Here is a 27,588-nt window from a genome sequence, read left to right as displayed (position 1 = left end):
GGGTTTGATCCCTGGTTGGGGAACTAAGACCCCCACATGCCTCGCAGGATGACCAAAACATAATTTTTTTTTAATTAAAAAAAATTGTAATCTCATATACTGAAGAATAATTTCACATTTCAATGAGAAATGAAATACTGCAAAAGAATTTGACAGAATATACAGGAAAATGAAGAGTATCTTGACTGCTGTTCACATAACACTTTCATGTCCTTACAGAACTTGTATGAAAAGGTGTCAAATGTTTCTATCATTACACACAGTTGGTTCTGGGTAAGGTGAGTGACACTCTGACCTGGCAATCCTTTTCCCATCTGGGACTGCTGTGGCACTCGGATTCCACGCTGGATATGAAGGTATGGGACGGACTGCTGGTGCTGGATGTTGCCAGCCTCTTCCTAGACTGAAGGAGGTGGGAAGTTAGACACTTCACAGGCATCCGGGGGTGGGAGGCAACCATTTCAGGACCTGTGGGGAAGAGAAAACACTGAGGCTTATGTCACTTCTTTCCTACTTCCCTGCAAATCCTGAATCTTTACAGGTAATTGGGTTAAGCAGTAAGTAAATATTTCATATCAAAACTATTTCTATGTAAACATTATCTCATCAATAAGGATGGCTTCTGAAAGTTAATAGACAAAACTCTCAATATTTATAAAGTAGAGATCAGGATAGGGAGCAAATTTATTTATTTATTTATTTTTATTTTTTGCAAATTTATAATTAGGAGGAAATTCATTTTGAATATCCATTATCCAATTTGAAACTTTTTTCAATGAAGGTTCATTACTGATGGGCTAAATCCAGATGTGCTAGAAGGCTGGAATGTGACTACTCTTACTCAATTCAATTTGTATTTAATTAAAACCAGAGCTTTATTTTAATGTTGAGGTTTACATGCTTACCAGTGTGGAATTATATACATCCGTAAGGACTTTTTTATACTACTGGGTAAAAGAAATAATAGTGACCTTGCTAAGCATGAGCCAGTGCCAGAAAGTAGCACCATCTCTATAACACAAGTTCCTGTATCTTATAAATAACTAATGATGCTAAAACTTTTTGCTCCTGAACTTAAAATGAGACTCTTTTGTTCTCATTTGTAAAAAGGAGGCAATTCTTCCTTTTGGTCTATCCATCGCTTCAAGATATGTTCAGAATTGAGGACCAAATTCATAATGAAGTAGCATCTATGAAAACAACTAACGCTAATTACTCTTTCAGTTCAGTTCAGTTCAGTCGCTCAGTTGTGTCCGACTCTGTGACCCCATGAACCGCAGCACGCCAGGCCTCCCTGTCCATCACCAACTCCCGGAGTCCACCCAAACCCATGTCCATCGAGTCAGTGATGCCATCCAACCATCTCATCCTCTGTCGTCCCCTTCTCCTCCTGCCCTTAATCTTTCCCAGCATCAGGGTCTTTTCCAATGAGTCAGCTCTTCGCATCAGGTGGCCAAAGTATTGGAGTTTCAGCTTCAACATCAGTCCTACCAATGAATACCCAGGACTGATCTCCTTTAGGACAGATTGGTTGGATCTCCTTGCAGTCCAAGGGACTCTTAAGAGTCTTCTCCAACACCACAGTTCAAAAGCATCAGCATCATTATTCACATTTCCAAGATGAAGAAAACACACATGCACAGAACTAAACTGTCCACTGTTGATAAGTTAGAGGGTGAGGTTAAGTGCTACACAGATTTTCCACTTGCTTCCTTTACTTTTGACTTTTATTGTGTAATAACTAAAACTATATCTTGACTGTAACTATTTTATTTCAGAACCTTTTGGAAATCATTTTATAAAGGCACAGAGTATTACTATATCTTCCCCATCTAAGATTTCCATAGACTCGGTACAGTGACATTCACCCAATGATCATTACAATGTTGCAGCTAATTGAAAAATTAGCTTGACATTTTATTTTGTTGATGTAAAGATCCACCAGGGACTTCCCTGCTGGTCCAGTGGTTAGGAATCCACCTTGCAATGGATGGTACACCAGTTTTATCCCTGGTCCAGGAAGGTCCCACAAGCTGTGGAGTAACTAGGCGAGGGCTCTAGAGCCTGTGCTCTGCAACAAGAAAAGCCACCACAATGAGAAGCCCACACACCGCAATTACAGAGTAACCCCAGCTCACTGCAACTAGAGAAAGCCCACGCGTAACAATTAAGACCCAGTGCAGCCAACAACAACAAAGATCTGCAACAACCCCTGTCAGAAATGGCACTTACATGACAAAACAGAGGAAGTCCACAGGCTATCTGAATGTCTGCATTTAAAAATTATTGATATTCAAAATTTTAAAATTATAAAATACTTTGTTCCTCAAGGGCACATTTAACAGAATATACTATCTCTTCTTTTATACTCACATGATTTTAGTAGCTTGCTAGAATAAGGAGTAATGTCCTTTTGATCTATGGACATAGGACAAGTTAGTCCTTGAGAAAGTGGTGATGTTTCAGACACATGAGTCGAAACAACATTTGCAGAGTCGTGATTTTCTTCTGCAACTGGTGTGTGCTATGACAAAGAGGAAGACAAAAACAAATGCTACAATTTGTTGTCACAAAAACACCACTTAAATGCATAGACTGTTACGATATCTAGGTAGATGAACTGCCGAAGTAATGCAACATGCTTAATATTTGAATTTGTGTAAATGGCAATCATGTTAGGGTCTATCATGTGAGTTTTTTTCTTATCAAGTACTTACAAATCCCAAAGAGCTGATGAGAGATAATACTTGTCCTGGGGTTCTTGAATAATCCTGTCTAGGTTTCACCATGGATGGTGTTGTAAGAATATCCATCATGTTGATATCTATATATAGAAAGAAAAGTACATGATATTCTTTAAAAACTTCAACTGTCATTGACTAAAGTCAACAATTATTTGTTCTGGACTTTGCCCCACTTTTCACATTGCTAACATCAACTACAAAGTTGGCTTGTGCAAGACAAACACAGCCAAGAAAACCATCATGCCATATAGTAAACATGTAGAACTAACCAGACAGAGAAAGACAAATATCATATGCTTTCTCTATATGTAGAATTTAAAAAACAAAACAAAAAATCAAGCTCATAGATACAGAGAATTGATTTGTGGTTGCCAGAGGTGGGATTAAGGGCTGGAAGAAATGGATGAAAGGGGCCAAAAGGTAAAAATTAATAAATAAAAATAAATTAAAAAAGATAAATACAAAAGTGTTACCTAACTGCCAACAAAATAATTCTTGGTAAATAAAGCATTAGAAAAGGAGGTGGTAAAAAAAAAGCTAAGAAAGGAATCAAAGTACTAAGAATACAAAATAAATTTCAATAACAGAATCTGAGTGACTAAACAACAAAAGAATCAATTTAAGGAATTAACACAAATTATGGAACACTCATGTTAATTTACTATGTAAGCAAGATAGAAACTAATGCAGATTTTTATCAGCTTTCAATGTGTAACACTGTAAAATGATTCAAAACTCACACATAATATTGTATGATTTTCTTTAGATATCAAAAATAGTAAAAAAAAAAAAAAAAGGTAAAAAAAAAAAAGTAAGAGAAGTGTAACACTTTGTATGTAGTGTAAGACTTTAAAATGTAGGTTGAAAGTTTGAATTTAAATTTCACTTATACCTCACACTGATGAAACTGTAGGAACTACAATAAACTTCTTAAAAAATATTTTACAAATTAAAAAAATGCTACAGCAATGATTTCTTGGTTATGACTTTGAAAGCACAGGAAAAAGGCAAAAAAAGACAAATGGGACTATATCAAACCTCACAACTTCAGAACATCAAAGGAAACAAGCAACAGAATGAAAAGACAACCTACAGAATGGGAGAAACATCTGTAAATTATTTATCTAATAAGGGGCTCATATACAGAATATAGAAACAACCACAACTCAATAACAAAAAAAATCCAAGTAATCTAATTAAAATAGTGGATAAAAAGTCTTGGATAGACATTTCTCTAAAGAAGATATACAAATGGTCAAGAGGCTTATGAAAAGATACTTAACATAAGTAACCAACAGAAAAATGCAAATCCAAACTACAATGAAATATTAACTTATACCCATTAGGATGACCACTATCAAAAAACAAAATAAGAAGTATTGGAAAGAATGTGGAGAAACTGAAACTCTTGTGCACTGCTGGTCAACTGTAAAATGTAAAACTGTGCAACCACTATGAAAAATACAGTGGAAGTTTCTCAAAAAATTAAAAATAGAATTTGGTCTATATGATCCAGCAATTCTTCTGCTGGGTACACACACAAAAGCCGTTTTAGTCATTTTTAATTAACAGAAAATGTATAAACTAATGAAATGTTAGTGTCTAAAATGTGCTGGACTTTTAAAAAGGTACTTACTTGCTATGTTTCTTACCTCTATTTAAAGTAACTTTGGAAAGGCCAAAATCTGTTAGTTTAATATGACCTTCATTAGAAATAAGCATATTGTCTGGCTTCAAATCCCTGAACATAAAAAAGACAAATATCAGATAACTAAAAAAGAGCTAGTGTTGATTTCAGAATTTCAAGCAAAAAAAACAGAAAGTTAAAGAAGAATCAAACCCTATTTATTGTCTCTCATTGGTGGCTTTGAAAGTACAGAAAAGAACTCTCAAAGGCAAACTAAAAAAAAAAAAAGCAAACTAAAATTTGAATATCTGAATATACAAGAGTTAACTATTTAATGCTAGATTATCTTTGGCATTATTCACTAGATATTCCATTAAGATAAATTTCATTAGGTAAAATAAACCTCAAACCAGGTCAAATCATATTTACTTCTTTCTGTGAGATTAAGCCTTAACCAAAAAGAGTCACTTAACCTTTCTTTGAACACAGCAAAACACTGTAAATCAGCTGGGATTATAAACTATAGTACTTTTGCATGATGTACAGCTAAATGAGTGGAAAAAAAAGTCAATATTCTTCACAATAAAATGGGATATCCATGGACAAAGCAACACATTCACACACACAGGGAGATGAAACAGTTGATGGAATTTCTAAATTCACACAAATTACTACTAAATTTAAGATAACCCATATATTGGAGGTTATGCAAATATCTAAGACTCAAATAGTAAATACATAATTTGATTACTTGTGCTTAAGTAATAGTTTGGGGAAAAGTCAGTCATTACCTGTGAATGATTCCATGTCTATGAAGGTAGTCTAGAGCCAATGCAACTTCAGATATATATTTCACGGCCATCTCTTCATCAAAATAGCCATAGATATGTAGAAGGGACTTGACATCTCCACCAATGAGATATTCCATTACCTGTCAAAACGAAATAGAAATACTGTAAAATAAAACCAATATGATTAAAAAAAAACAAAAAACCACCCAAAAAACCAATATGACTACTTAAAAATATCTTATTTGAGCATTAATGATTATATATTTTAGCATGGTTCTGTAACAGACATTTTCTTGGTGTCACTGAGTACACATCAATACCAGGTTTGTTCATGCTACCATACACTTTCTAAAATTTAAACTGTTCAGCTTTACGAAAAAGGTATGAAGAGTAGAATAATTTCTCACGTACTCTTCATCTATTTTCACCCATTGTTAGCACTTTGCCACATCTGCTTTCTTCCTCTACACATATATGAATATAACAATACTTATTTATGCTAATCATTAACATGATTGTTACATTAACATAAATACACTATGTGCATGTATTTTTATTCAAATTAAATACTTTAAATAAGGCAACATTAGCAACTGGTATTAATCTTTAAAATTTTGGCTGAATAATTTTAGAATGGAGTGGAAGAGGGCATGATATGTCACCACAGAATTCTTTTTCTTTCTCTTTCTTTTTTATTTTTTAAATTATGAAAGTGTACCACTGAATTCTTCATCACATTTCTGCTAACAAGGACATTCTTTTTTTTTAAACAAATGCTTTATCAAGGACATCATCTATAATTACAGTGTAATAAAATGCATGGAACTTAATGCTAAAATAATGCTATTACCTGTTGTTTAGTCTGTATTCAAATTTCTCTGATAATTCCATATTGCTCCTGACGGCCTCTCTCCTCGTCCCTCATTCCCAGGCCAGGACCATGCATGGGATTTAGTTATCATATCTCCTTTAATTTGGAATAATTTTTCTTCTTTTTATTTGCTGGAGAGGGGGTGGGACCGGGGGTGGGGCATAGGGTGGTCTTTCACAACGTCTGATTATTTCCTCATGAACCTCTAGAACTTGGAAGTCAAAATACCTGCCATCCTCACCTCTTCCTGTCCCCTACCCAAATTCCTCATTAGAATTAAAAGAGTGTAAGTTGCCATGTTCAGTGAAAAGCAAGCAACTTGCTAAGTCCATAAATCCCCAATCCACCACTTCCTAATATCTTTTCCTTATTACACATCAAACTTGACATAGTATTTCTATTATGTATCCTTTACTTAGGAAATATTTTTAGCACTATGTGCCACACACTGTTCTACAAGGTTTATATCAACCTATTGGAATTTCATAACAACCTTTGAGGTAGGTACTATTGCTATCTCCGCCTTGCAGATGGGAAAACTGAGGCATGATGGTTCATTTTATACATCAAATTGGCTAAGCCATGGCACCCAGATATTTGGTCAAACACCAATCTAAATGTTGCTGTTAAGGTATTTTTTAGATGAGATAAACATCTCAACCTCCATCATGTGGGAGAGCCTTATGCAATCAGCTGAAGGTCTGGAGAGAAAAAAGGTTGAGGTGTCATCTCTTTCTCCTCCAAAGAGGAGGGAGTTCTGCCTCTTCACTGCCTTTGGGCTTGTGCGGCAACATCAACTCTTCGCTGGATCTATAGCCTGTCAGCCTACCCCAGAGATTTTGGATTTGCCATTGCCATAACCATGAAGGACAATTCCCTAAAATCCCCCTTTCTACATACATACACAGACACAGACACAGACACCCTATTGTTCTTTTTCCCTGAAGAACCCTAACAAACAGAACAGGAAAGGTAACTTGGCCAAGGTCATAAAGCTAGTACGTCCAACAGCTGGAATTCAAACCTAGGTACTCTGAACCCAAAGGCAGTAATTCTTAAGTCACCAGGTTTAGTGGTTCCTGAATGAAGAAAAACATGTCATTTACTTACCAAGTAGACATTGTTTGCTGACTGCAGGGAATAGTACAAATGGACAATGAAGGGACTTTTGCTTAGGGCCAGTGCGTCCCTCTCAGCTTGTACTTGATGAGTCATATTTTTGTTGATCATGTCTGCCTTTTTGACAACCTGTAGTAAGTACATAATGTGACAACAGACACATGGTTTTATTTTTTATCACAGAGTGGTCTCAGGTTTCCAAGTGAAACAACAGAGAGAAAGCATGGACATGTTGTTTGGCCCTCACACTGCCAGCAGGAAACTCTGCCAGGAAAACAGCTGGTGAAAATGAAACTTTCTTCAACATAGAATCTCTCAAATTGGTATCAAGTGGTAAAAGTACTACTTTCGAGAAGGAAAAAGATGTAAGCAAATGCTCCCAGTCTACCCTACCAATAAGTAGAAAATAAATTCTGTTCTGCTGTTCTTACAAGTCATAAGATAGCAATGTTCCTAATATGCTCCCAGATAAACAGGACTATAGGGCTTCCCTGGTAGCTCAGCTGGTAAAGAATCTGCTTGCAATGTGGGAGACCTGGGTTCAATCCCTGGGTTGGGAAGATCCCCTGGAGAAAGGAATAGCTACCCACTACAGTATTCTGGCCTGGAAAATCCATGGACTGTACAGACCATGGGGTCGCAAAGACTCGGACACGACTGAGCAACTTTCACGTAATCAGGAATGTAGGCATAGAGAAACAATTGGCCAATCCATTTAAAAATTTTTTTTGGTTCCTTGATGGAGAGAAATAGAGAAAGAATGTACTTTTTTCCCCTTGGAAAAATTCTTTTTTTTTTTTTAGGAATATAAAACTATTGACCACTGTTCACTAGTATTTACAATAAAGTAAATAAGATACAGTTGAATAACATTCTGATTACTACAAAATTGTTTTTCTTAGCTTCTGCTCAACTAGTAACCTGAAATACTGAGAAAATCGAGCCTTCATGTATAGAACGGGTTGGGGGTAAAGTCTGAAAAAACATGCAGGTCAAGTGTAGATTAGAAAAGTTTGTTCACTCATTTATTCCTGTGCTGAGTCGCTTCAGTCGTGTCCAACTCTTGTGACCCCACGGACTATAGCTTACCAGGCTCCTCTGTCCATGGGATTTTTCAGGCAAGAATACTGGATTGGGCTGCCATTTCCTTCTCCAGGGGATCTTCCTGACTCAGAGATCCAACCCAGGTCTCCTGCACTGCGGGCAGATTCTTTACTGACTGAGCTACCAGGGAATCCGCTTCACAGGCTGGGACCAGCTAAAGCGCAGGAAGCACTATACGACAGAATGTGTGTTTACACATTCTTGGGACTTCCCTGGTAGTCCAGTGGTTAAGACTCTGCCCTTCCACTTCAGGGGACCTGGGTTCTATCCCTAGTTAAGATCCCATATGTCCTCTGGGCATATTCCTATAGGGCATATTCCTGTATATTGTAAATTTCCAATATTTTAAAACTATTTGATTAGGTTTCCATCAACAAATCTGAGACATCCCATATATCACAACCTTTCCTAAATATAGCATAGCGACTTCAATTTCTTGTAAAACAATGGTTCACCAAAAGGAACCATCAAGTGTCCACTTAACTAAGTTTTGCTTCACCAATTAAAACATACCAGAATTTTTCTACTTTTTTCATTTGGTTGGGGAGGTTGTTGATAGTGATAAAAATTTTCCTTCCAGGGCTTCTGCATTTATATGCAGACTTATATGCAGATACGGATGCAGATTCTGATAGGGATGCTTTAAAAAATTACCCAATTTAAATTGCTTAATTTATCTAATTAATTACAAAACTATTTAATTTGAAAGGTTAAGACTTAAGTTTTCAATTTAAGTTGAAAGGATTTCTTATATTGCTCAAAATGATGGAATTCCAAAAACATGGGCTTATCCATGGTTATGAAAAGCTGTGTTTAAATATATTTACCAAAACAAAAACAACAAAAAAAAAGCTCCCAAACAACTTACATATGAATTTTATGTATACACATACAAAAAACTTAGAATGATCCTTAGGCATATATGAAAGTTAAATCGCTCAGTCGTGTCCAACTCTTTGCGACCCCATGGATTGTAGCCCATCAGGCTCCTCCGTCCATGGGATTCTCCAGGCAAGAATACTGGAGTGGGTTGCCATTTCCTTCTCCAGGGGATCTTCCTGACCCAGGGATCGAACCCGGGTCTCCCGCATTGCAGGCAGATCCTTTAACCTCTGAGCTACCAGGGAAGCCCCAAAGCATATATGAGTGAAATGCAAATTCTAAATTTTGATTAAGTAATGACTATGGAGATTTCCCCCAACATTTAGAAAAGCTGTTCTCCAATGCTGAGGATATAATATACTATGGTATCAAATTCTTTCCTGCTGAAGGAAGCAACTATAGAAAGTTTTTATTTGTTCAAAGCAACTAGTGCTACAGACCAAAAAAAAAAAAACCCATTGTAACTTCCCCAATACTATTTCAAAACAAACACATCAAACCTGATTTTCATTAGAATGTAGTTATTTCTTCACACTAATAAATCAAAAAACCAAGACCCACATTTTATGTATATAAATATATATATAATGTATATATATAATAAATTCAAACAATTATTGAGTCTCATCTTCTGGACAAGAATGCCAAATTAGTCTCTCTTCATAAAAATTACACTTAAAATTTGAAGACACTTTATGTCTGCCTCTTTTGTCAGCACGAAGTCTGCCTCATTGGAATCTTTCCATTTCATGAGAAACATTAATTCTCCACTGCTGTCCGTGGCATCAATTATTCGTTCTGGATCAAGGCCTCTGGCAAAATCTCTTGATTTATCAGCAGCATCTCTTTTCTTCTTTGATTTGCTATCATTAGATTCACACTCAGACAAAGATTTTCTTTTTGTTCCATCTTTTTCTTTACCAGCTTTTTGAGAATTAAGAAATGCTTCAATTAACTCTGGACAACTTAAATTTCCCTCAGGTTCCCAAGTATTGTCTGCATCTGTAAACCCCTTCCACTTCAGGAAATACTCCACCTTCCCATTCACTACACGGCAGTCCAGTACTTTTTCTACTACAAATTCTTCAGGTTCTGCCTCTTCAACTTTTTTACTCTTTCCATTTTGTTTCTTTCCCATGTTTTTGCAATGTAGTTTTATTGAAGGCCATTTTTTATTGCAGACTGGAAGAGCTATTATTCACCGCCTCTGAGCTGCTCTGGGTCCTGGGTCTGCAGCATCTCCAGGAAAAATTCTTAAAAATGGTTAGAGTTTACTGAAACTTAAGTGTCAGATGCTGTGTTACAGAAAACAACTAATTACTCTTTTTAAGTCTCAAGGTAATTGGTAGGGAGGCAAAACTATAATCTATGTTAAAATTGGAGCACTAAACTGAACAGTTAGTAACACTGAGATCAATTCTCAGGAAGGGGAAAAAAGGCATATTTCTTCCAAAGATTCATTAAAGCATTTAATAAAATCATCAATACCCTGTAAATTCCAGCTGTAAAGCTTTCCCATAAGAAAAATGAGCAAAACTGACAAAGCCAGTCTAAAACATGATTTCCTTATCATTCCACTAGACTGGAAGCATCATGAGGGCATATTTGTTTTTGTTTACCACTGTATCCATATCCTACACAAAGTGGATATTCACAAATACTTGTGAAAAATATACTGGCATTTTCATCTCAACAGCTAATAATGACTGTTTAGTATAACAGAAGGAAAAGCAAAAAATCTTTGGAATATGAAGTGATGGAGAATTAATTTCAATAGGGTGGGTCTGAAAGGTTAGGAAAAGTTTGGGGGGGGGGTGCTAAAGAGAAAGTGAAAGTGAAGCTCGCTCAGTTCTGTCTGACTCTTTGTGACCCCATGGACAATACAGTCCATGGAATTCTCCAGGCCAGAATACTGGAGTGGGGAGCTGTTCTCTTCTCCAGGGCATCTTCCCAACCCAGGGATTGAACCCAGGTCTCCCACATTGCAGGATTTTTTTTTACCAGCTGAGCCACAGGGAAGTCCAAGGAAGGCCTGAGGGACCTCAAAAACATGTGAAGGAAGTGAAGAAAGTTGGATGCAAAAGACCATGTATTGTATGATTCCATCAATATGGAATGTCCAGAAAAGACAAACCAATAGAGATATAGAGTTACTTGTGGCTAAGTGGGGAGACACTGCAGATAAGCAAGAGAAGTAGTTTTCAGGTACTGGAAATTTTCTGAAATTGTAATGTGTTAATGGTTACCCAATCTTTGATTTACTAAAAACTGAGTTGTACTTTAAAAAAGGAAGAAAGAAAAAATTAAGTCTGTATTTGGGCAAACTTGAGAATGGAATGAAAGGGGTACTAAAAATGAGTATGAGACAGAATTGATGGGCAGAGTTGAGAGAGAGGATATACAGATGCAGTAGAGGAAGGTTAAAAAGCCTCAAGTTTCAAGCCTGAATGATGGTGGTGTTATTACACAGAGAGAAGAAATCCAGGAGGTGGTTAGGTGGAGAGGACCATGATCAAAGCTGGACAAGTACAATTTTGAGGTGCATGCTAGATATTCACACGGCAATGTCCAACAGGAAATTGAAACCACATTAGTACTCAGTCTGCTGGCTTCTCCTTTATTACTATCACTCACTCCTTAGATGTGACTAATTTGAAGCTATGGGAGTAGATGAGAATCAACAGTGGCCTGAACAGCTTTGAATACTTTGAGCTCTTGAATGCTTTGGAATGATACATACTACTGTAGGGCTTCCCGGGTAGCTCAGCTGGTAAAGAATCTACCTGCATTGCAGGAGACCCCGGTTCAATCCCTGGCTTGCAAAGATCCCCTGGAGGAGGGCGTGGCAACCCACTCCAGTATTCTTGCCTGGAGAATCCCCATGGACAGAGGTGCCTGGAGGGCTACAGTCCATGTGGTTGCAAAGAGTTGGACAGGACTGAGTGAGGAAGCACAGCACATACTACTGTAAGGATAAAGGAGTGATTTAGGAATATTTCAGCTTAGTCTTTAAATAAAAGTACATTCCAGATTTATAATGAAAGGCTTGAAAAGTGGGTTTGTTTAATGGAATCTTTTGATTATACAGGTCAAAAGTTCATCTACATCATAGCATGCTGACTATAGTTAACAATACTGCATTATATATTTGAATGCTGCTAAGATAAAGTTCTCATCACAAGAAAAAAATTTGCTGTTTCATCATGGCTGTTACCTAGACTTATGACGATCATTTCACCACATAGACAAATACTGAATCGTTAAGTTGTACACCTGAAATTGGTATTATGTCAATTACGCCTCAACAAAAAAAGAAATGAATCTACATCAAATTGGTAGTTAATATATAATTTGAAAATGTTTCTAATTTAAAGTTTCAACCTTATTCCTGGTAAAGCCCAAATTAGTAAAAAGGATTCAGAAGTCCTAGATCTCCTAAGGTTTACGTGGTGGGAAGAGAAGGGCGGGGCAGAGGCAACAGCGACTTGCCCGCGCCGTCACCTCAAATGACAAATCATCTCACGGGGCCCGGAGGCCTCAGCGAGCCAGGCATCCAGTCTAGCCGCTCCAGAGGCCCTGGAGCCTGCCCAGTTCAGGGGGCGGGAAGGAGGGCCGAAGGACCAGCCTCTTGAGCTTTCTTTAATCCTCGACTCTTACCTTCACCGCATACAACCTGTTGCCTTTCTGCCCCAGATACACCTTCCCAAAGGCGCCGCGGCTAATAGGCTTCACTATAGTGAACTCCTCAATGGAGGGAGGTCTTGGCACCGGGATCCTATTCACGCACTCTCCGGTTGCCGCTCCACCTCCACTCTTCATCTCACCGCCCTCGGTGGGCTCCATCGCAGTCCACCCCGGAAGCAAGGCTCTATCACCGGCCAAGGCCCCTTGGCAACTCCCGCCAACTAGTTTCAAAGTGAGGCTCCGCCCACGCCTCACGTACTCAGTGATGTCACTACGTCGCAGCCCACGCCACACCCATCCATGCGCGTCTCCGCCTCCGTCACCTGCGTTGCGTCGACGCAGAAGCCGATGGAAGTGAAGGCGGGGCTTCCGGAAATTTCTTGAACCTACCATAGGCTGTTCCAGGTTGACGGCGGCTGATTTACCTCATTCGCACTGACTGGGGACGACAAGACAGTTTTTGGCCGATGGGGAAAGGGACTTTGGGGGCTGTACTTTGAATAACAGGGCTTGAAGAGTTTTTTATCCCGACCTCCAAAGGAGGCTGGTGGGGCCCTGCCCTTACCCCACTTAAAAAACAACCACCAGATTCCTTTAGGGCCTCTCACCCGCTGGAGGAATGTAAACCAGTTCGGTCTGGTCAGTGAGTCGGTGACCAGTGAAATCATAGAATGTGGAGAAACTGGAAGCGTATGTGGAGAGCAGAAAGCGCATGCCTGGTCCTGAAATTTGACATTTTAACTGGGTGTAACTTGCCTATCTGGAACAGGAAATTTTTTATTTATTGTGGGGAAGATAAAGAGCACTAAATTGTAGCAAAAGAGCGTATTATGGCCCAAGGCCCAGTCACAACAGGAGTCGAAAGTATTGATTAGAAAGCTGGAGGAAGATTTAACGGGGTGGATGCCGTTCCCCTTTAAAAAGAAAACGACAGCCAGAAAGCTTTGGGGCTCCGGCGCGTGTATTATTCAATGTGAAAGCGAACTATTTAGGGGGCGTCAGCGGCTCAGGGTGGCGACCTCACCTGCCCCGGAAGTACTGGTGCGTTAGCGCCTTGCTTTCCGGGGCGGGTTGTCTGTCGTTGCAGCAGCTGTATGCTGGGGAGGCCATTTTCCGCTTCTAGGAAGAGTGAGGACGCTGAGAGAGAAAAGAAGGGGAAGAGAGGGCTCAGCGCCTCCCCGCCGGACCGGAGAAGAGGGACAGTTTTGGCAGGCGGGTGAGGTCGCTGACGGCCTGAAGATGTTTTCCCTGTCGAGCACCGTGCAGCCCCAGGTGGGTCCGCATCCAGTTTATTTTTCTGTCCCAGCCCTGCTCCTGGCTGTTTGCCATTTGCGTTTCTTGGAAGCAGTTTCCTGTAAGGGGTCGTAGGAGGGAAGCGTTTAATCCAGTTGGAGTCATGGTGTTGAGAAAAGATTGGGGCGACGCTGAGTAAAAGGCTGACGAAGAAGCATAAGTATAGTACGAGCGTGATGGAGATCTTGGCTTATCGACTTGATTGCGTGGAATTTTTGCTGGAAAATCCATCTGGCGCTGTTTAGTGCTAGGCATTTCTGAGGTAGGGTTTGGGGAGTGGGTAGGGGGAACGTCTTTACCATAGTTGTAGAGAGAGCAAGTAATGTTTCTTTTCTGTCTTTCCGCTTCTTCAAAGACTGGTACTCACAACCCAGACTCTCTCTTTAATGGCATTTAACCCAGACATGCTAAGAAATTTGCAAGCTTCTAGGAATGCTTTCTCTATCTACAATAGCTAATACATATATTTTAAGTTATTGATTATTTGCAGGTAAAATTTTGATTCAGCCTCCTCGTCATCTTTCCATTTATGAAGCAAAGAAGCAGAGAAGAAAGATTCCAAGGGTTTTTATTTTTAATTCTCTCAGGACTGTTTTGTTCTTAGTTCATTTAAAAATCATTTTTGATGGTAATTTTTTTTGAGAGTTCTTCACAGTTTTGCAAATAGTTTTTGTATACATTCAGTTTTCAAAATATGTTTGACGTCTTTAGTTTTTCTTGGTTTAACATTATAGTTATGTCCCTTTGTGTAACCTCTACTCGCTTTTGTTTTGCTAGTACTGGTTGGGTTAAAAAAAAAAAGTGGTTATTTATAGGGCTTCAGTAATGTGGACAAAGAAAATATGGAACTTTAATGATGATGTGAAATAAAACATGAGTAGGAGTTTGCCACGTGAATAGAAAGGAACAGGTAGACAGAACATCTGGAGGTTCTGAGATCCTGACAAGCCTAGCTGATTGGAGGAACAAAAATAAGGCCATTGTGGCTAGAGCCTGGTTGGTGATTAAAGGGCCAATGGCAGAAAGGAGGTTGGAAAGACGACTTGACATATCATACAGGGGATTATAATAAGGGACTTTAAAATTCATTTGCAATTTGTTGGAAACCACTGAATTCTTTTAAACATGTTAAGGAGTGACATGATCAGATTTACCTTACAGTCTATTACAGAGTAATGGGTTACTCTGGCTTCTTGCTGTGTGGAGAATGTAGAAGAACTAGAGTGGAGGTGTTTTCAGATGAGGATGTTATTGCACTAATCCAGAGAGGTGCTAATGCACTGCTAAGTGGTGATAATGTTTATGAAAAGAAGGGTATGAGATTTATTTTGAAAAAAGAATAGAATTTCATCAGGGACGATGGAAAAAGATGTTTTTGGTTTGATCAGCTGGCTGCAAGAAAGTGTTACTAGTGTCTGGTGGAGTCCTGCAAGTCATTGAAAAAAAATTTGACTTGGTCTGCTGACTATTAAACCTTCTGGACTGCAGTAAGTTGGTATCAAGTGTGCATGCATACTAAGTTGCTTCAGTCGTGTCTGACTCGTTGCGACCCCATGGACTGTAGCCTGCCAGGCTCCTCTGTTCATGAGATTCTCCAGGCAAGAATCTGGGAGTGGGTTGCCATGCCCTCCTCTGGGGGATCCTCCCAGCCTCGTAATCGAACCAGTGACCCCTGCATTCCTGCATTGCAGGCAGATTCTTTACCACTGAGCCAACGGGGAAGCCCCTGGTATCAAGAAGACCCCATATTAGGAGAATTTATCATTGTTAAGTGGAGTTAGTTAGAACTGGACATGGAACAACAGACTGGTTCCAAATAGGAAAAGGAGTACGTCCAGGCTGTATATTGTCACCCTGCTTATTTAACTTATTTGCAGAGTACATCATGAGAAACTCTGGGCTGGATGAAGCACAAGCTGGAATCAAGATTGCCGGGAGAAATATCAATAACCTCAGATATGCAGATGACACCACCCTTATGACAGAAAGTGAAGAGGAACTAAAAAGCCTCTTGATGAAAGTGAAAGAGGAGAGTGGAAAAGTTGGCTTAAAGCTCAGCATTCAGAAAACTAAGATCGTGGCATCCAGTTCCATCATTTCATGGCAAATAGATGGGGAAAAAGTGGAAACAGTGAGACTTTATTTTCTTGGGCTCCAAAATCACTGCAGATGGTGATTGCAGCCATGAAATTAAAAGACGCTTACTCCTTGGAAAGAAAGTTATGATCAACCTAGATAGCATATTAAGAAGCAGAGACATTACTTTGCCCACAAAGGTCCATCTAGTTAAGGCTATGGTTTTTCCAGTGGTCATGTATGGATGTGAGAGTTGGACTGTGAAGAAAGCTGAGCACCAAAGAATTGATGCTTTTGAACTGTGGTGTTGGAGAAGACTCCTGAGAGTCCCTTGGACTGCAAGGAGATCTAACCAGTCCATCCTAAAGGAGATCAGTCCTGGGTGTTCATTGGAAGGACTGATGCTGAAGCTGAAACTCCAATACTTTGGCCACCTCATGCGAAGAGTTGAGTCATTAGAAAAAACCCTGATGCTGGGAGGGATTGGGGGCAGGAGGAGAATGGGACGACAGAGGATGAGATGGCTGGATGGCATCACCAACTCGATGGACATGGGTTTGAGTAAACTCCGGGAGTTGGTGATGGACAGGGAGGCCTGGCGTGCTGCGATTCATGGGGTTGCAAAGAGTCAGACACGACTGAGCAACTGAACTGAACTGAAGTGGAGTTAGTGGTGTGTGATGTTGATGAAGATAGTGAAGAAGCTGTATGTACTATAGGCAGTGCTAACTGGGCCACGTAGGACTCTTATGCATATTATGCTGTGGAAGATGGTAATCTTGTTTAGTCACTCAGTCACTTCTGATTCTTTTGCAACCCCGTGGGCTGTAGCCCGCCAAGTTCCCCTGTCCATGGGATTTTTCAGGCAAGAATACTGGAGTGGGTTGCCATTTCCTTTTCCAGGAGGTCTTCATGACTCACTGATCGAACCTGCATCGGCAGGTGGGTTCTTTACCACTGCACCACCAGGGAAGCCCAGAACACAGTTTGTAATTCCTGTTTGCTTAATTGGTTTGATACACTTGAATTTAAATTGTATGACAGAGGGTCAAGTTTTTCATTGAGAAGAGATCAGACCATGTTTTAGCAATTTAAATTCTTCTTCTTTTTTTTTTTTTTTAACAAGAATCATGTCTTTTATTTATTTTACACAGTGATGATTTAGATTTAATACTTTTGGGCATGGTAAATATTTGACATGAAAAGCAGGTGTATCATAATGGGGATCAGAAAAATAGCAACTCATCTTACATATAATAACTCATAATAACTAGAAAATATGTTTCTGTCTGGTCATTTAAATGTTACAGATCCTGAGAATGCTGGACACTGAACAGACTTAGGGACTACCTTATAATTAAGTCTTGCTTGGAAATCATCCTTTAAAAAAATGCTCTGAGGTACAAATCACCTATGTATTAAACATGAATCTTCTACATTTTACAAAGAGTTTAAACAAATATATCAAATGATTATTGTTAGTGGCTCTTAAAACAGCTCTTAGGTGCAAGGACACACTGTTCCATGATTTCCCATAAGTTGGGTTTCTCCATTGCAGCCGCCACTAGCTCTTTGTCATTTATCTGCTTGTTCATATCTTCCTCTGTTGAGTGGGTTCCTTCAGAAATTTAGATTTCCAGCATATATTTAAATGGTAAACACTGTTGAAGTTTTAAGCACAGGCCAATAAGAGTTGCTGAAGAGCCATGAGGTACTGTTGGTGTGAACATTATAATAACCAAATAGTCGTCTTTATTTATCTCTTGAACCTCCACACAACTTTTCTGTTACCACTTCCAGTTCTTCTAAAGTACTGGGCTTCTCTGGGTCCCGGAGAGTTTGAATCTAGGAATAAACTTCTAGCTCTTTCTCTTCCATGATGCAGGATTGCCAGGCAGCTCTCCACTCAGAGAGGCCTGAGAGCCACAGGACTCTGCTCAGTGTCCAGGAGAGCAGTCCGGACACTTGCCCCATTCTTACGTTCTACCATCCTTGGTGACTGTGTCCCACCTGAGCCAGTCTGAGCAGCGAGCCTCAGGAGTTATCAACTGCCTGGTCTTCAGATGGGCCAAGACAAGCCTAAAGGTCCAGGGAAGCAGATAATAGGTGGCACCAGATGGATTGTTCGAGAGGACCTAGGGAAACAGCAATTTAAATTCTTAATATTGAATGAGAAGAAATATAAGTAATTAAAATAAAACTTTTCAAAGGTATAGGCAGAAAATATGTATTTTATTTCGATTCCTGCAGCTTTAAAAGAGCTTATCATTTCTTTCTGACTCTTAAAAATAATACTCATTGCCAAAAATGCTGAAAAGAAAAATACTGGAAAATAAAGATCACCCATAATTCCATCACTGCAAGAGATTGCATTTTAGAATAATTTCTTTCATCCCTTTAACTATACAAATACGGGTGTGCATGCTATTTATTTATTCATGACTGCACTGGGTCTTTATTACTGCACTTGGGCTTTATTATCTTTACTTGGAGCGAGCGAGGGCTTCCCTTGTTGAGGAGCACGGACTCTAGTGTTTGGGCTCAGTAGTTGTGGCATACTGGTTTAGTTGCTTTGTGGCTTGTGGAATCTTCCCAGATCAAGGATCAAACGACGGGACCACCAGGAAAGTTCTGTATGCATAATTTAAAAAAAAAAAATGTTACATAAAATTTTATAGCTTGCTTTTTTTGTATACCAATATTATGATTTTATTTCTGCATCAGTAACCACGATTCTAACCCAGATAATCTGACTTCAAACCTGAAGTCAGATTATCTGGGTTAGAATTGTTCCTCTAATATTATACTTTCTTGCTGAATGACTTGGAACATGACATTGAATCTAATTTTTTGCTCTCTTCATCAAATAGAAGTAACTAACGTTTATGTCTCTTATGAGGATTAAATGAGATAATTAAGTAAAAACTGTCATATAGTAAGAGCCCATTTAGTTTATTCATTTTCTCAACAAATGTTTATTTAGCAACTACTGTGTACGTTATTGTTGCACTGGGATACAGTATTGAATGAAATAGAGAAAGAGGAAAATAAAATCTAAGGTGTATAAGTATTATGTAAAAACATAGTAAATTAATGTATAAACAAAAGAGAAAAATATTAAAATACAGGAAAGAAATCCCTTCTGACATGAAAGTTATATTCCAGTGGGAGAATGTGGTATAATAAATAAAAATTGTTGGTCTTTGTTCCCAGTTCTTGGCACAGAGTTCCTGAAACCCTTGAAATTTCCTGTGTGAGAGGTGTGTTTTTATTCTTAAAGCCCCTCTTTGGGTCACCCACGTGGATTTATGCAAATAAGGGGGCTTAGGTTGAGGTTTCTAGTAAACAATACATAGGTAAACAAGTAAATATATAAAGTGTGTGAGATAACATAAATGTCAAGAAGAAAAAATAGAGCAGAGGAAGGCAGTAAGGAATACTTCTTAGGAGAGGGTTCTTTAGTAGGTTGACCAGGGAAAAGACACATGAAAAGATTGCTTTTGAGTGAAGTACGGAAGGAAGCATGAGAGCAAACTGTGACTAACTGGAGAGGTGGGAATACACAGCAGAGCAGCATCCTTGAGTGAGAGCCTGCCAGGTGTGTTCCAGGAACAGCAAAGGGGCTGAGGTGGCCAGAGCAGAGAGAATGAAGGGGAACTTAATGGTGGATCAGATCACAGAAGTGAGAAAGAGCCAGGGAGACATTGTTGTTAGGACATCAACCTTTATTGTGAGAAAAGCCATTGGAGAGTTTTGAGCCAGAGGAGTGATGAGTGGCTTTAATAGAGGAGATTCAGGGAGAGAAATTAGGTTGCTGTTTTTAAAAATCCACGTACAAAAAAAAAAAAATCCACTTAGAGATGATGGTGGCTCAGAATACGGTGGGATGGTGTAGTAGGGAAATTGAAAAGTACAAAATTCTGGATATATGCTTGCTTGTTTCGTGTCTGTGAAATACTTCATTTTTGCAGTGGTACTGTTTTTTTAGCCACTCCCCTATTGACATTTCTAGCTTTCCATAAATTTTAAAATATTTTGAAAATTATCACCTAGGCATATGCAAGCATAAATTATTACTTATCAGATTATATCCTTGAAATAAATCCCTCAGAGTTAGGTTCCTACAACAATGAAATATATGTATTTTTAGTACTTTTGCTGTATATAACCCCAGTTCTATTCTAAAAGTTAGTAGTTTTCGACCGGCAGTAATCTGAGTATTTACAATTTTTAATGTATAGTTTTTATAAACAGGGTATGTTTAACTTTATACAATCCCCAGTTCTGACAATAAAAAGGTTTTTTTTTGCTGTTTTTATTTTAAAAAGCACTGCTGATTTTTAGCTTTTATCTTTTTTTAGGTTACAGTTCCTCTGAGTCATCTCATCAATGCCTTCCATTCACCGAAAAAAACATCAGTTTCTGTCAGTGCATCCATTTCTCAAAACCAGCATCGAGATGTTGGGTCTGAGCATGAGGCCCCCAGCAGTGAGGTAAGAGTTTTTACTCTGGATGTATGAGAAAGCTTTTTTGGTTTAGTACATTGTAAACATGTCTGAAATAACTTTCTATGTTTAGGCATTTGTAGCAGGGTGATTTCTGTCTGCAGCTTAATCTCTGTTGCAGGATTAAAGACATCTAATTCTGGCTTTGTTTTGTGTATAGAACTGTTACTTTGTCCTATTTTTAACATTTATAAAAAATTTCCCATGGCAATGTGTTCGTGTTCACTTCCTGTGTTACTGCTTGTGTGATACCATTTCAATATTCTTTTGTATTGCTTCAGTGGTAGCAGGGATCCCACAGTTAACTCCATAACTGCCCCACAAGTCTCAGGGAAGACAGAGAGCAAGAAGTTATTATGTGCTGCCTTATAGAAGCTTTCAGTGTAATTGAACAGTTGAAACACAGATACCTGAAAATGAAATGTATTAGCTATGAAACTGTGCTTTGAGTTTTCAGAGAATTGTAAAATCACCGTGGTCTGGTATATAGCAAATTGACAATCTAGGAACTTGTGTTTACAAGACTTGTTACTAAGATAGTTGCTTGTAGATCAGAATACATTTTTCATAATAAACACTATAATATGTGGCTAAGTTTCACAGAAGCCTCTTTAACCCGTAAATGGCTTATATCCTTAGTCCTCATTTGAGGGACTGTGGCAGAGGACAGTATATGTTGTTCAGTTGCTAAGTCGTGTCCAACTCTTTATGAACTCATGAACTGCAGCAAGCCAGACTTCTCTGTCCATCACTATCTCCCTGAGTTTGCTCAAACTCATGTCCATTGAGTCAGTGATGCCATCCAACCACCTCATCCTCTGTTTCCCCCTTCTCTTACCCTCTATTTTTCCCAGCATCAGGGTCTTTTCCAGTCCATTCTTTGCATCAGGTGGCCAAAGTATTGGAGCTTCAGCTTTAGCATCAATCCTTCCAATGAATATTCAGGACTGATTTCCTTTAGGATTGACTAGTTTGATCTCCTTGCTGTCCAAGGGACTCTCAAGAGGTCTTCTCCAGCACCACAGTTTGAAAGCATCAATTCTTTGGTGCTCAGCCTTCATTATGGTCCAGCTCTCACATCCATACATGACTACTGAAAAAACCATCGCTTTGACTAGATGGACCTTTGTCGGCAAAGTGATGTCTCTGCTTTTCCTAACACGGTCTAGGTTTGACATAGCTATTCAAGGAGCGAGTGTCTTTTAATTTCGTGGCTGCAGTCACCATCTGCATTGATTTTGGAGCTCCAGAAAATGAAATCTGACACTATTTCCATATTTGCTTTTGGTGGGAGTGGAATGAGGGGATGGTTGTGAGGTAAGTCTTGAAATATAATTTTATGTAGGTGAAAAATTTGTCTTTATGTTTTCCCTTTATACTATCTGCCAAATTCCTATTGCCTCTTTCTATATGCAGTCCATTCTTGTTTTGTGACACTCTTCTCACTTACAGCCTGAGAAAGCTTTCCTAGTGATATGACTGCATTTATCAAAATTGTTACATGAAGCACTATTATATTCATTTCAGAGATTTTGGAAAATATGTAAGTGGTAGAAATTAAACTATGATCCTACTTCTCCTTTTCTCCCATGTACTTTTATATTTTATAATAGTTGGATCATACTGTATATGCAGATTAAGATTTTTCCCTCATCATTTAATAGTCTTATGAACTTGTTATACCATACGTTAGTTTTTATGACTTCAGACTGTTCATTTTATGGTCTGTTGTTGGGTACTGTTTCCAATTTTTTCTGCTATAAACAGCACCACTTGTACTTTCCATGGTACTAAGTACTTGACTGTTTCATTAAGTGAAATGGCTAGATCAGTGATGAAGTATATTTTAGCTTAAAAAGTAACTAAATTCTAGAACCCAAAGTTGAGCTTAATACTAATGGTTTCAGATACAGAATTGGTGTCTTATCCTCTGGTTTACCCTCATTAGTCCTATGGTTTATCACTGATGACTACTTGTTATTATTGTTCACAAACATTTCCATTTTCCTTAAGCATCCTTCCTCATCTCTACTCTCACCTCCTTTGTTCTGCGATGCCTTTGCTTTCATCAAGTCTTATTCATCCAAAATCCACTTCACAATACAAGCAAAAAACTTTCTTTTTAACTTCCTTCCAAGCTGTCTGACTTCTTTGCCTTTTGCTTTCAGACTTATGAAAAAAGTAGTATTCTGAACTTAATCGTTGCTTTTATTTATACCATCTCCCATTGTAGTTTGGCTACTACTTTTACCATTTTATAGGCTTTGTGTATTTTGTTGATTTCCTTAGCAGTAAATACAGGCCTTTTAAAAAATCTGCAACTTTTACTTAAGAATATTCACTGTTTTCAAAGTACGCTCAGAAATTGAGTGATACTGCATTGAATTTTTTTTTTTCCTCTGTTTTGCTGGACTTCTTTTTATTGCCAGCCTTTTAAATAGTGGATGCATTTACCTGTAAGCTAATTTTCATTCTCCACAGTCTCCCAGATTATCTGTCTTAATGTTTGTATATTTCTATATGCTGACAACTCCCAAATCTACCTTCAACTCTAAAGTATCTCTAAAGTTTTAAAATAGTCATCTGGTGACATATTAAAATACTCTCTGGACAGGTTTCAAGGACCTCAAAATTAAGATGTCTAAAACTGAACTACTTCTTCAGATTCCAGTGTATTTGATCTTAAAGTGGTTTTAGCACCTCTTTGTCACTCTGGGTCCAACCAAGAGAGACAGCCCACATAGTCATTTGAATAGTGCAAGTTTAATATACAGAATAAGTATTTTTAATTGAATATTTTAAAAACTTTGATCTTACAGGGGATTGGCATAACTAGGGATTGGCTAGTAATAAGTAAAGAGAACTCGAAATATATAGGACTTGCAGATTCAAGGAGCAGCTAATACTCCCAGAATTGAGCTACCCACGAAGAGTTCTCCACCTTTGGGCTGAGATTCTGAGGTTGTTGGAGAGGGTATGGCCTTGGCTCGCTAAATGGCATAGAAGTCGCTGGTGCTGTGCAAGCTGAACCTGATGGAAATCTGCCACCTGGGTACCAGGAGAAGCTGTTTGTGGGAAAGCTGCCAAGTATTGTTGGCAGCTGTGCACACAGGAGCCAGGCTTCAGAGAAGCTGCAGGAGCCAGATACTGGAGAAACCATGGGTGCACCAGGAACCTGTTGAGTGAACATAATACCTGGCCTGAACCAGGAACAGAAGCTTCTCCTATGAAGTCTCTCCAGTGCCCTCTACTGAGAGCATAATGTTTTAGCCAACAAAGGAAGACTATTTAAAGGGACCCAGATACATCACTGTGGAGCCAGAGAAAGGATGAAGAGGAGCTGAGAGACAACAGATGGATAACCAGCACATCCTTCCAGAAGCCCTCTCCCTCACAATCCTGTACTTCACTGGTTTCTTCAAATGTCTGTTTTCTGCCACTTGGTATTTGCATCCCTCTTAGGGCTCAGTTCAGGTTCATGCCTTTTTTCTCTTGTTATATCAGCCTTCTTTCCTCCAGCTTATCATCTTTATCTTCTGTTTTCTTCCTCTAAAACAAAACTAATGATACTAGGTATAGAATTAAATGCAAACACAGCTCCTCACAATTTGGCCATAGCCCATCTTTCTAGTGCTTTCTTAAGTCACTGAACTTGACTGCATGTCAAACATTCTAGGCCCTTTGATGACTTTTTTGTTTGTCCTCTTCCCCGAGGTTTCCCCATCATTTGTGAATTAAGTGTTAATTCTGGGAAACCTTATCGGACTTAAGAAATTGGTTGTTCTGTGTTCTGTTACCACTTTTATTTTTTATTTTTTTAAAATTTTTTTTCTGTTACCACTTAAAAAAAAATACCTCTATAAGAGCAGTTACCATGTAGTATGGTAATTATCATACTCATATGTACTTTATTTCTCTTTGTGTTCCTAGGACCTGATAGCCAATAAGTAAGGTGAATAATCTTCTTATTCTGCGTTTAAAAATCTGCGTTTCTTTTTGTATTATAAATAGACTTTTTGGTTTCCCCATTTTAGAAGATAAAATATCTTTGTAGCTTTTAAATACTGTAGTTCTTCTGGTTCCTTTATAATAATGTGCCTTATATTGTACAGTTTTTATTACCTTAAAAAGCCCTTATTAAATATTTTATTTCATCCTGACTTTAACTGTCTCATTGTATATATTAGGCTATGTAGATGGGCAAGGCATGATCTCATCCATTGAGCCACACTATCCTGTTGTGAAATAAGCAGGATATATTTTATAACCATTTTTCTAATGAGGAAAGGAATTCTAAGAATGTGAAGGACTTGTTACAAAGCTTATAATTGACTAGCACCTGAACATCCAGGGATCTGACTACAACAGTCATAAAAAGTTGATGTTTTACTTGGTTTGTTTAGTTTTACTTCCCTTACTTGAAGTTTTAGCTGTTGGGACTTTAAATTGTTACTTGTCCTCAGTGGCTCCCTGTCTGCTCATTTGAACAAGAAAACAGCTCACTCCTGTTTAATCTCTAGTTATTTCAGAACTGTTTTAAGGGGAATGTGTTCTCTTGACTGGTTTTCACACATCTTTTGCTTTGTTCAGTTTCTCTCCTTATTGGGAGTTAGATATGGGTAATTTATAGAACCTTTGGGTTCAAATAAGAATCTCAGCAATTGGTTATTGAATGGGCTTTTGTTTATGGTCATTAAAGCTCTGTGGACTGCTAATACTATTGGGAGTATGGTTTTTTTAAAAGCTTTGTCAAATCTCACATGGTTGATCTCAGTAAAGCTAGAACTAGAAAAATATGCATATCAATTTTTTAAATATTTGAAGGAAAAGCGAATCAATACGTTTGTTAGATTTTAAAAATTCACATTAGTTTAGTTAATAAGTACTCTTTAAGTTAAATAACTGATGTGATAATGCTTACCTGAGCTAAACAACAAGCACCTACTATATAATGTTTTGTAGTAACTTATCGTAGAAAATTACATATATATATATATATATAGGGCTTCCCAGGTGGTGCTAGTGGTAAGGACTCCCCCGCCAATGGAGGAGATGCGGCTGATGCAGGTTCGATCTCTGTGTCACGAAGCGCCCCAGAGAAGGAAATGTCAACCCACTCTAGTATTCTTGCCTGGGAAGTCCCATGGACAGTGGAGCCTAGTGGGCTACAGCCCATGGGGTGACAGACAGTCAGACACAAATGAGCACACACACTCCACATATGTGTGTGTATATGTGTATATATATAACTGAAAAGACGTGGGTTCGATCCCTGGGTCGGAAAGGTCCCCTGGAGAAGGAAATGGCAACCCACTCCAGTATTCTTGCCTGGAAAGTCCCATGGACATAGGAACCTAGTAGGCTACAGTTGATGGGGTCACAAAAGAGTGGGACATGACTTAGTGACTAAACAACAATTGAAACATTGTAAATCAACTGTATGTCAATAAAAAGTTAAAAACTAATAATGCTTACATGGTTGACTCAATCTTTTACAGCCTGTACTTAACTTAAGGGACCTTGGATTATCTGAATTAAAAATTGGACAGATTGATCAACTGGTAGACAGTCTACTTCCTGGATTTTGTAAAGACAATAATGTTTCTTCCCATTGGCATACGTCTCATGTATCTGCACAGTCCTTCTTTGAAAATAAATATGGTAAGTTAATGTATTTTATGTTTCAATGAAAGTAAGCCATTTTAGTACTGTTGATAATTTAATAGATAACAAGGTTAGGGGGTTTCCCTGGTGGCTCAGATGGTAAAGAATCCACTTGCAGTGTGGGTTTGATCCCTGGGTCAGGAAGATCCGCTGGAGAAGGGAATGGCAACCCACTCCAGTATTCTTGCCTAGAGAATCCCATGGACGGAGGAGCCTGGAGGGCTGCAGTCTATGGAGTCGCAGAGAATCGGACATGACTGAGCCACGTACACTTTCATGTTCCTTATTAACATGCTTGTGGTTTCCAATGTTTCATCACATTGTTGACTAGTTTTGAAATTGTCTCTTGGAAATAACTTGTTTTGGTTTTTCTAATATTTGCTAAAATCATTTGTTGTGTTTCATGATTTGATTGTTTGACAATTAGAAAGTTTACTTTTTACAATTTCTTTCCAGGTTGCTTAGATATGTTTAGTACTTTACGTTCCTCTTGCTTGTACAGACAACATTCAAGAACTCTTAAAAGAATTTGTTCAGATCTTCAGTACTGGCCAGGTACGAAGCAACAATTATATTTATTTTGAAAAAACTAGATTTGTTTAATATATTCTGATTTGTCTTTCTTAGTGATATTAATGATTAGAAACATTCATTTGTAGCTCACAGTAGAATCTGCAGAATATTTGGAAATAACTAGTGTCACAGTTTTGGTTCTTAGTAGACGTTTTCATTGTGAAAATTTAAAATGAAAACTGAATGTGATACCATTTCATTCAGTTTTCATACAGTCTCGGGGTTTTAAAACTTTGAAATCAAGGACACGACGTCTGCAGTCCACCTCTGAAAGATTAGCAGAAACGCAGCACACAGCACCGTCATTTGTGAAGGTAATTAGACCTTTTTTGTTGTTTTGAAAAAGCAGTACTTTTCAGAAAGAATGTTCAATATCTGATGTATATTTTTGGCTAGTTGATTTTCTTTCATCTTTTCATTTAGGATAATGGATTAATATTTTATGCAATCATTATATCTACAATATTTCTGTATTCCAAGCTTATCTTTCCACTAGCCTGTTAGACATCTTCCTTTGTTTTTCTCTCTGTCAGTCCACACCTGCTTATGTATTCTTATGTTAATAAATAGCATCCATCCAGGCTAGAAACATTGGGGTTAACTATGATTTGTCCATCTTCTCTCACTTCCTGCAACCATAGTTACTAAAATCCTG

At 38.4% G+C, this 27,588-nt stretch overlaps 3 protein-coding genes and 1 pseudogene across 7 annotated transcripts in view; 1 reads left to right on the top strand and 3 right to left on the bottom strand.

Annotated features, from left to right (window-relative positions):
- The window catches only part of MASTL (microtubule associated serine/threonine kinase like), a 48,602-nt gene extending 35,564 nt beyond the window's left edge, over positions 1-13,038 (bottom strand). For all 5 annotated transcript variants that reach the window (XM_061126098.1, XM_061126100.1, XM_061126099.1 and 2 more), the window contains exons 1-7: positions 12,796-13,038; positions 7,144-7,281; positions 5,163-5,302; positions 4,397-4,485; positions 2,718-2,824; positions 2,374-2,524; positions 296-468 (exon numbers count right to left, since the gene is read on the bottom strand). In XM_061126098.1, coding sequence (XP_060982081.1) covers positions 296-468; positions 2,374-2,524; positions 2,718-2,824; positions 4,397-4,485; positions 5,163-5,302; positions 7,144-7,281; positions 12,796-12,981 — 984 coding nt within the window. In that variant the 5' untranslated portion in view covers positions 12,982-13,038. The remainder of the gene's footprint in view (positions 1-295; positions 469-2,373; positions 2,525-2,717; positions 2,825-4,396; positions 4,486-5,162; positions 5,303-7,143; positions 7,282-12,795) is intronic.
- On the bottom strand, positions 9,788-12,789 carry LOC133044623 (chromobox protein homolog 3-like). The gene has a single exon (XM_061126105.1). The coding sequence runs from the start codon at positions 10,274-10,276 to the stop codon at positions 9,788-9,790; it is 489 nt and encodes a 162-aa protein (XP_060982088.1). The 5' UTR covers positions 10,277-12,789.
- A 248-nt stretch (positions 13,039-13,286) lies between the features above and the next one.
- YME1L1 (YME1 like 1 ATPase) overlaps positions 13,287-27,588 on the top strand; it is a 29,594-nt gene continuing 15,292 nt past the window's right edge. The window contains exons 1-5 of the mRNA XM_061126095.1: positions 13,287-14,094; positions 20,553-20,684; positions 26,195-26,357; positions 26,817-26,915; positions 27,138-27,247. Of these exons, the coding sequence (XP_060982078.1) occupies positions 14,062-14,094; positions 20,553-20,684; positions 26,195-26,357; positions 26,817-26,915; positions 27,138-27,247 (537 nt within the window). The 5' untranslated portion in view covers positions 13,287-14,061. The remainder of the gene's footprint in view (positions 14,095-20,552; positions 20,685-26,194; positions 26,358-26,816; positions 26,916-27,137; positions 27,248-27,588) is intronic.
- Positions 16,478-19,394, bottom strand: LOC133044620 (cytosolic iron-sulfur assembly component 2A-like; annotated as a pseudogene).

The sequence above is a fragment of the Dama dama genome, chromosome 23 (genome assembly GCF_033118175.1).
Source record: "Dama dama isolate Ldn47 chromosome 23, ASM3311817v1, whole genome shotgun sequence".
Lineage (NCBI taxonomy): Eukaryota > Metazoa > Chordata > Mammalia > Artiodactyla > Cervidae > Dama > Dama dama.
This window is presented reverse-complemented; position numbering and strand designations above follow the sequence as displayed.

What these genes read in the sequence shown, in the direction of transcription:
- LOC133044623 (XM_061126105.1), bottom strand. Translation starts at nt 10,276, where the DNA reads ATGGGAAAGAAACAAAATGGAAAGAGTAAAAAAGTTGAAGAGGCAGAA.